The sequence below is a fragment of the Xiphophorus hellerii genome, chromosome 9 (genome assembly GCF_003331165.1).
Source record: "Xiphophorus hellerii strain 12219 chromosome 9, Xiphophorus_hellerii-4.1, whole genome shotgun sequence".
NCBI classification, from domain to species: domain Eukaryota; kingdom Metazoa; phylum Chordata; class Actinopteri; order Cyprinodontiformes; family Poeciliidae; genus Xiphophorus; species Xiphophorus hellerii.
The window spans coordinates 30467972-30477111 of record NC_045680.1 but is presented as its reverse complement, the minus strand read 5'-3'; the positions used below and the strand labels follow the sequence as shown (position 1 = coordinate 30477111).

The window sequence follows — 9140 nt, the reverse complement described above, 5'->3', positions numbered from 1 at the left end:
CCTTCTTGTTCTTTCATTACTTCCTTGAATTTTAAATTTAAAAAATAAATACACAGCTCCGCCTAGAGGCCACTGCTGAGATGACCTGGACTGATGTTTGACGGCGCATCAGAAAAAAATGACTATTTTTATTGAACAGCCTAAACACTTAACATGTTAGTGTAAATCATGACGACAGCAGACAAATAAAATAAGTTTCAAGATACAGTTTGTATCTTTGAACGATGCTACAGTTTAAAATTTACCCTACTGTCTATTTTTTCTGTTGTAGTTTGCTTCGTGTGATTCTGCTGGGGGATAACATTATGTTCTGTTCTGTTCTTAATTTTGAAAATGTTGTTTTAAAGCTTCCATAAGGCGGGAATGTTTTCCTGACTGGTTTATCAGTTTTGCTCATAAACTCCAGAAATAAAGACCCTGAGCTGCAAACTGTTCCTGCTCCGTTCCCCCAGCAGAACCCGACCGGTACCGCTCAGACCCGGGGTCTCCAGGTGAGGTCCAGCAGTCTCTAGTCTACCTGGACACAGCGACTAGCTCGAGCTAGCTGAGCTAACCGGAAGCTACCAACGCAACTGCTTCCTGTTTTACCGGCGGTAAAATGCAGCCTGCTGCTGCCACCTGCTGGACAGAAGTGAAATCCCAGCAGAACATAACAGACCCAGAACAATTCAAAGCATTTCTCTGCTGAACAGAAATCTAAATTTTGTAAAATAACACTTGAGTATCATCAATAAGGACCATTTTTCTGGGCGTCTTTTTGTCAAACCGTTTGTGTTGTGAACATCTTGATTCTGTTCTTTTCTTTGTTACAGCTTGTTAACAAAAGAAAATCGAGGCAAAAATATTTTTAAGACTTCAAAACCAGAAAGCTGAATGTGTTTTAATTTTTTTCCTAAAACAGAAATAAAAAAATATTAGATTTTTCCTTGTTAATTATAAATGTAATATAATTTCTGCAGTTGCAATATATTTAAAATGGTTTTATTTTCATCTCTGAATTAGACTATTAATGACCAGCCATCCCAAATTGTTCAACACCTTGCTTAAATTTGATTTATAGCAAAAATTTTAATCAAACATCTTCTGACAAAATCTGATCCACATCTAGAAATCTTTGAGAAATGTTTTGAAAATATTCTTATCCGAGGTTAAACCTTTTACAAACAGACATCTAATCAAACATCAGAGCCCATCGTCATCTGAACATTGATTCATGTGTGACAGCAGCTGCTGAAGAGTCTGCATTCATTCTGAGCTGTGATTGGACAATCAGCCTTTATGAAAGCTTTAAAACATAAACTGTCATGTTGGGTTTAACGTTCTTTGCCCACATGCAGAAACACTCACAGAGAGACTGGTGTAAAAGTTCAAAAGGGTTTATTTTTCTTATTCACAAAAAACTCAGAACTGGTAGTTGGACTTGGGCTTCAATAAAGGGTTCCGGGTTCAGCCGCTCACTGAGGGAGAGAGATATGGTGAGTTCAGGATCAGCGAATCAACTCAGTTGAACTGGTTCTGAAGCTCTTACTTGTGGGAGTCGGGGTCCGAACAGAGGAGGAGGAGGAAGGCCAGGCACCAGGAGGTGGGTATGTCCAAAGGCGACAGCTGGGCAGAGAGTCAGAGGGTGGACAGGTTGTGCTTAGACCGCACGGAGAAGTAATGGAGCTGACTGCCAACTGAGGACTGCACCGGTAAGTAACTGGGAAGATGATGGTGAGGCTCGGGCTCCCAGTTAGAACTCTCACGGCGCCTCTGGAGGATTCCTTCCAAAGAGGGGATGGCTCGACTTCTCCTGAAGGCTTCCTGGAAAAAGGATCACAAAGGAAGTTTTAGATCTCCAAACAACTCCAATTTCAACAAGTGTACTCAGCGAAACAACTCTTGAGGGCTCAGTGTACCAGTTCAGGCAAACACTCTGGCGAAGATGTGCTGGCAGTCAGCTGCTCATATACTCCACCAGGAGATGGCAATTCCCCACAGGTGCGTCTGGTTAGGACCTGCCGGCACGCCCTCCAAGAACCAGCTGTCATCAGGCGCCCTCTGGTGGATGATCTGAAAAGAACCCACCAGCCTGGTACCTAACATAAACATTCATTTTCTCTATGCTTTTATCTTTGCAAGCTCATTTAGCCCTGCTCCCTTTCTGCTGCGTTCATTGGGCCAGAGATAGATCAGTCCATCACACACACACACACACACACACACACCCCTGAGAGAAATATATGGAGACCCGTTTACCTCACAGTCGTGTGTTTGGACTGAAGTCTTGAATCCTGAAAGCCACATGGAAACTTTACAAATGAACCCAGGATATTTCTAAAAGTACAACCATATCAGTCACACAGAGCAGGTCAGATTAACTTTAGTTTCAAAAACAAATAAATGGCATCAAGTTCATGATACATGATGTAAATTTTAACCATAAACTTTCTGGGACATTTTTAGTTAAACATGGAGGCCAGAAGCAGCTGAAGCAAAAAGACTGAAACATTTTGAATCCAGATTCTGATCCACTTTCTTTCTTCTGATTTTCTGGTTTAAACTTGATCAACATTTCTGATGTCTGTAGGAAAAACTCCTGCTTGGTTTCGATATGGATATTTGATAAGGAGTCACATGAACAGCTGCTGGTTCACTCAGCAGTTAAAAAGGTCCCAGTCATGTTGTCCCTATAAACCAGGGGTCTCAAACTCCAGCCCTGGAGGCCCTGGAGGCCCTGGAGGCCCGCTGCCCTGAAACCTTTAGATGAGCCTCTGCTGCACCACCTGAATAGAATAATCAGGTCACTAAGGTTCTGGAGAACTGATCCACACCAGGAGGAGGTGATGAAGCCGTTTCATTCCAGCGTTTTGTACCTGTTACTCAGTATTTGAGTAACTTTTTTACCAAATACTTTTTACTTTTACTTTAGTAATTTCTTGGACGGATACTTTTTACTTTTACTTGAATAAAAATATGTTGAAGTAGTTCTACTTTTACTTAGTAGCTGCCTAGAAAGGTATGTAGGCAGCTGACCGGCTAACCAGCTAGTGCAAGTTGCAAACTGTTGACACAAAATATGATTTGGTAAAATTTAATCAGAAACAGGAATGAACATAAAAAAAGAAGAAAAAAAAACTGATTTCAGAAAAATAAATAAATCAAATGTAGCAAAGAAAACAAAGAAACTGATTTGATCAAAAATCTATTTCAGCAAAAAATAAAAATACAGAGAAAAACAAAATGAGATTTAACAAGAACTAAACAGCTAGCCAGTGTGGGGAAGTTTTACCAAATACTTTTTTACTCTTACTTGAGTCATTTCTTGGATGACTAGTTTTTAATTTTACCTGAGTAAAAATATGAAGTAGTACTACACTTGAGTACAATATTTGGGTACTCTGCACTTCTGGCTAGTTCTAGTACTTAAAGCAAACTAGACTGTTAAGTAGATCAGCAGTGGTATGGAGCAAAGTTGGGGTCAAAAAGTTTTGCAAAAAAAAAAATTTGATATTGTGAAAAAAAAAGAACTGTAAAGCAGCTATTTAAGAAAAAAAGACTGAAAGAGACATAAAACAAATACTTGAAATGGAAAAAAGAAAGTTTGAGACTGAAAAAAGATTTTAAAAAAAAAATCTTGAAACTGTTGACATGTTTTCTCATTTGTTTGTTTTCCTGTTGGTTTATTGCGTGTCGCATCACGTGAAATGTCTAACTTAACCCACCTTTGTCAAATAAAATGTGTGTCCTTCTTACACAGATGTGACATTTATCGCTGTGCCAAAAGTGAATCTGCTAACAAACTAAAAAAAATGATTTAAAACTGAAAAAAGTTTCTACAATGAAAAAAAATCTTCAAACTAAAACATAATTTGAAACTGAAAGTTTTGGGGAAAAAGTTTCTAAATCTGCAAACGAAAAAATAATTTGAAAAAAGTTCAGAACTACTTTTCAGATTCATATTTACTTTTCAGCAGAGCCTCAGAACTGACAGGGTGTTTAATCATGACAACACTTAGAAACAAACCCAAAACTAAGGTTTAAGTTTTCTTCTGTAAAAACACTCATCTGCCTAAAGATATGCTAAATAATAACTAAAATGTGAAGATGATGGTTTTAGCTGTACAACCTTATGTAGATGACTCAGTATTAATACATTTTATTTAAACGCATTTATTAACAAAGAACCCGTACAAACAAGATAAACCATCAGAAAGTTAGACAGTGCAGAGTAAGAAGATTTGAAAAGATGAGTTTTTAGGCATTTTTTTAGTTTCCCGAAACAGGAAGAAAAAATTGAAAAGGGAAAAACATAAACAAGATCAATTTTATTATCAAAAAAGATCAAATTCAGTATTTACAAACAAATCATTTGATTGAAAAAGAAAACAAAAAATATTAAAAATCTGAGGTTTTCTGTGAAAACAAAAAGACTCTTGAAGGTTTTCTGTTTATAAAACGATGGCGAGCGTTTCCGCCACCATCTGGATCGCCCTGAGGGGATCGACGACGTCTTTCAGTTTGTCCTTCCTCAGAACCCAATCTGGTGCAAACCTGAACGACACAAAAATATGGAGCTAAATTAGTCCCAACATTCACAGTAAGATTTGCATCGTGTTGTACAGAACAGCGAATAATATCGTACATTAACAAATCTTCTTTTACGCTTATTACGTCTTATTGCACACATGCAGATTTTACTGTACGCTTTGTGAATCTTTCTGACACTAATTTAGCTCCACAGAAAACAGCATTTTAGTTTCCACAGAACCAAAAGTCCTGTTTGGGTTTGTACAGATCCGATGCTGCCTACTTTGGTGGCGGTTTGGATTTGCGCGGCGTTGGCGGAACAAAGAAGCTCCCGTTGATCGAGGCGTTGATTCTCTGCCTGGTGATGCTGCGCTCTTCGTCCATTTTGTGTTTCCGCGCGGTGAGCCGGTAGATGCTGCGTATCCGGTCCAAAACTTTAGGCAGCTTCACCACCTCCTGAGGGGAAATAGATTAAATTTAAATGTTTTCGTAAGGATTAGTGGGAAAGATTTTTTTGTCTGCTTCAGACCTGAGCGCGGCGCTCGTCCTGCAGCAGCAGAGCGAGAAGGAAGCAGGCTTTGGTGAAGATGCTGCCGCCCTTTTCGGCCACCTTGTCCCCGGCTTTCTCCCGGTATTTCTGCAGTAAATCCAGCAGCGTTTCCAGGGAGTTTTCCACCGAATACACCGCCTCTATGGTCAGGTGGTACTGAGGGGAAATACACATTTGAGTGTTAATAATTAGATTTGAACCATCTTCTCTGATTGATCTCTGATGAAATAAATTAATTAATCACATGACAAATTAAAACAAGCTCAATAATTTATATTTTTTTCTTCTTTCTACCAAAAACAGGATGACAAAAGTCTTCAGTCTGCTGCTTTGGTCTCAACCAAATCTTTTTTTGAAGGGCATTTTTGTTTACACAGACTTCATAATTCATATTATTTGTTGTTTCCGTTTTGTTTATTCATTTTGGATATCTTAAAATGTCTTCCAGTTCATCAGAATTTAAAGTTTATTGATCTCTGAGACCATTATATTTAAGGATGCACCAATATGAAAATTTGGTCCATCAGATATTAATATTACTGTTCTTGCTGATATTATATAATATATTTCTCTACTTTTTTTGACACCTTTGAAAACACAAACGATCATAAACAGACAGAAACAAGATGTCTGTTTATGATCGTTGTATTTATCAGCCCAATGCAGACATGTTAAAAAAATTACTAGTAACGACCGATACTGATGTTGGTGCTGATATATTGTGATTATATTCCTTAAACAGTCTCAAAACAACAACAATATTATCGTTTATTGCAAAAACTTATGGGACAATTTATCGTCCTTTTAAGGCCTGAAACAGTTAGATAGATACACTAATAACAGCTTATAGTACTTTAATTATTACTTAATGTATGACTATTAGAGATTTTTTAAGCACCAAAAATACTTTATTTTAGCCTTGTTGGTCTTTAATTTGCATTTGCCACATGTACTACCAACATCTTCCACCAGAGGGCGCAGTTCAAAAAAAGGATTCAATACAGGAGGGCTTTATGAAAAGTACAACTAGAGCCTGTTTTTGTAAAACCAATAAAATTAAGGGAAAAAAACCTGAAAGATTAAGTTGGTAAATTTCAATCAGCTTTTGTAAACAGGTTGAGATTTGTATAAAAATGAAAGATATTCATAGTCAGAAAAGCATCGATGTTATGAACCGGAGACGTCAGTTGTACCTTGGAGAGGTTGAGGAGGATCTGGACGGAGAAGGTGATGACCTCCATGCAGGGTCCGCTCCGGTTGCAGCTGCGTATCAGCGTGAAGATGACACCGGTGGCGTCGCTTCCCACCAGCCGCTCGCAGCACTCTGGCGACAGCCTGGTGGCGGCCTCTGCATAAAAAACGTTTCCATCACCACTCAGCCGACAGCAGCGAGCGAAAACAATCCAGTCCAGGTCTTACCGAGGTTCTTCAGGGCCTCCAGGATGAAGGAGAAGTGTTTGTATCGGAGGAGATACTCCAGCGCAGAAGAGGTTTTGTTGCAGAGTTTGTCTTCCTCTCGTACTTCAGCAGAGATTTTGCGCAAGCGGAGCCTCAGCTTCACGAGTAAATATTTCCTTAATATTGATGAAGTACTTGTTCCACTGGCAGATTATTTCACGTATGATATGGGACTAAATGTCTTGTTATAGATTAACTTAATCTGCTAATGGAGCGAGTACTTTTCCATCAATATTAAGGAAATATGGACTTAAAACAAGCTCATATCTTGATGAAGTTACTTGTGGTTTTATCTTATTCAAAAATACTTTATTAATCCCACAGGGAAATTAAATGCTGTTGTAGTTCATTAATTTTTATTTCAAGTGGACTAATATTTGTGATAGGAAGTTTACCAAAAATACTTGGTAAGATTTTTTTGTTTTTGCAGTGTAGCTCAAACATATCCCTTTATTTATATTTTCTAAATGTGAAGTTGAAGAATAATCCAATTAAAATACCAAAATTTCCACATAACTTTATATTTTGGTTCGTCTGATTATGTAATTTTTAAATATGAAATTATTGATAATTTGATTAGTTACTCAGTACTTGAGTAGACTTTTACCAAATAAAATGTTACTATTACTTTAGTAATGTCTTGGACAGCTACTTTTTACTTTTAATTGAGTACAATTTTTAGTTTCAAAAACATCTGGACTGTAACATCACTAATCAGCAGCTAGGTGATGGAGTTGCCTGTCACCTAGCAACCCCAGCTTGTTACCCAGCAATCCCAGCAGAGGTCCACCTTTTACCCAGGAACCCAAGCTGAGCTCCAGCACATTTGGTCAGCTGGTTTTACTGTTGTGTGTGCTGTACAATGGCTGCTGGAAAAGACAAATGTTTTGTTGTTGGCATACTATTCAGAAAACACTTGCTGCATCCTTGTTAGTTGTGCAGGAGGCTCCACTAATGCTTTTCAAAGATGTACGGTTGTATAATAAAACCAAGTACAGTGGACGCCCCCGTTTGCAGTTCAATATTTGCAGATTTCAGAATTCACGTCTAAGATTTTCTAAATAAAATGCAGCCTGGGAAGTCTTTGGCTAGTTTGGCTAAAAGTAATGACAGTTGACATACTTTTAGCCAATCCAGGAGCGCCTTTCATTTTCCTTGTCGCTGATTGGTTGAGCCAACCAGAGCTGAGATAAGTAAGACTGTAGATGTTAGCTTCTGCGGTTATGCTAACACCATTTCCACTGTAATGCATATTAAGGTACATCTGGTGTTTGACCTTTAAAAATCGACACTGATAAGCATTTTTAGAACAGGAATCAAATATTTAAAGATTTCAGCAATAGCCCCAGGGTGGAATATAAATCCAGTGTAAATGGAGATCGCTTGTTTCTGGCTGGAAGGCAGAGATGTTATGAGACTCTGTAACTGTTGTCACAATAACTGTTGGTTTATTTTCATCTTGTCACATTTACTGAAGGATTATAACTACAAATAAGAGTAGATAGTCAATAGGACAATCTGAATCCTTCAAGGAGAAACTGTGTTTTATCTCTGAAAATCAGAAGAATGAAAAACAGACAGCTGCCATAACAGGAAGGCGTCTCCATGTTTATCCTGCTACCAAACCAGGGTATCGATTACACTGTGATTGATGATGAGATCAGTGCCGAGAAGTTCCTGAGCTTGGTCAAAGACCGCCGCAAAACATAAGTTAATACTGCAAAATTCTTGCTTGGTTGACATCTGTGGATATGAGGTTTTCACAATAAAAATGTGAAAGTGGTGCTTTAATTTTGTGTTTAATCAGTAATTAAAGCACTAAACTTTGCTTCTAGTCCTTGAAAGTTATTGATATTTAAACTGAACAGTTCTGTGATAACGTGTAATTTAATTTTGATTAGAAGATTAAAATGTGGAAAAAGTTTTCTACAGTAGAAACCGGATAAAAAATACACACATTTATTTTCTCACTAGAAACTATTTATAATAAGAAGTACATTGTGCCTTTAAAAAGCTAACAAAAACATACTGAAAATATAGATTACAACATTCTTTGTTTTAACTGACAGCCATCTTGGCAGGCAGTTGCTATGACAACAATAAACAAACCACAATACTAGTACATTACAACTTTCACTCATTTACAATTTTTGAGTTTTAAGCCTGATATTAACAACGAGGCTTAATCAATCCTAACCAACTTTCAACAAGATTTATAAATCAATAGTTTTAGTTTTTATATTTTACTTTTCATATTGTTTACATCGATTTATTATAAATTTTCTTTCCCACTCTCTTTTTCCACAATACAGAAGAAAATAAATGTTTGACTAAACAAGCAAAATTAACTTCCAAATGTTTAGATATTGAAAAAAGTTCTATAGATTATCATATATGGCCCGTGTGTCAAACTCAAGGCCCGAGGGCCAAATCTGGCCCGCCATAGCTTTTTATGTGGCCCTCTAGACTCCAAATCATAGCAATGGGCCCCTCCAGTTTTTACAAATAACCGCAAAATTCACACAACAATCAACAGATCCCCTCATGTTTCCTGAGTTTATCAACATGTTTTCTGAGTTTATCAACATTTTTCTGAGTTTATCAACATTTTTCTGAGTTTATC

The 9140-nt window shown here is 37.5% G+C and overlaps 1 protein-coding gene across 1 annotated transcript; it reads right to left on the bottom strand.

Annotated features, from left to right (window-relative positions):
* Positions 1 to 4369: 4369 nt before the first annotated feature.
* Positions 4370 to 6668, bottom strand: LOC116726461 (abnormal spindle-like microcephaly-associated protein homolog; the record flags this gene model as incomplete). The annotated part of the gene is made up of 5 exons (XM_032573202.1): positions 4370 to 4533; positions 4793 to 4965; positions 5039 to 5215; positions 6253 to 6407; positions 6479 to 6668. Coding segments are annotated over 5 exons (798 nt in total), but the record flags the coding sequence as incomplete, so codon positions are not given.
* Between the last annotated feature and the right edge of the window lie 2472 nt (positions 6669 to 9140).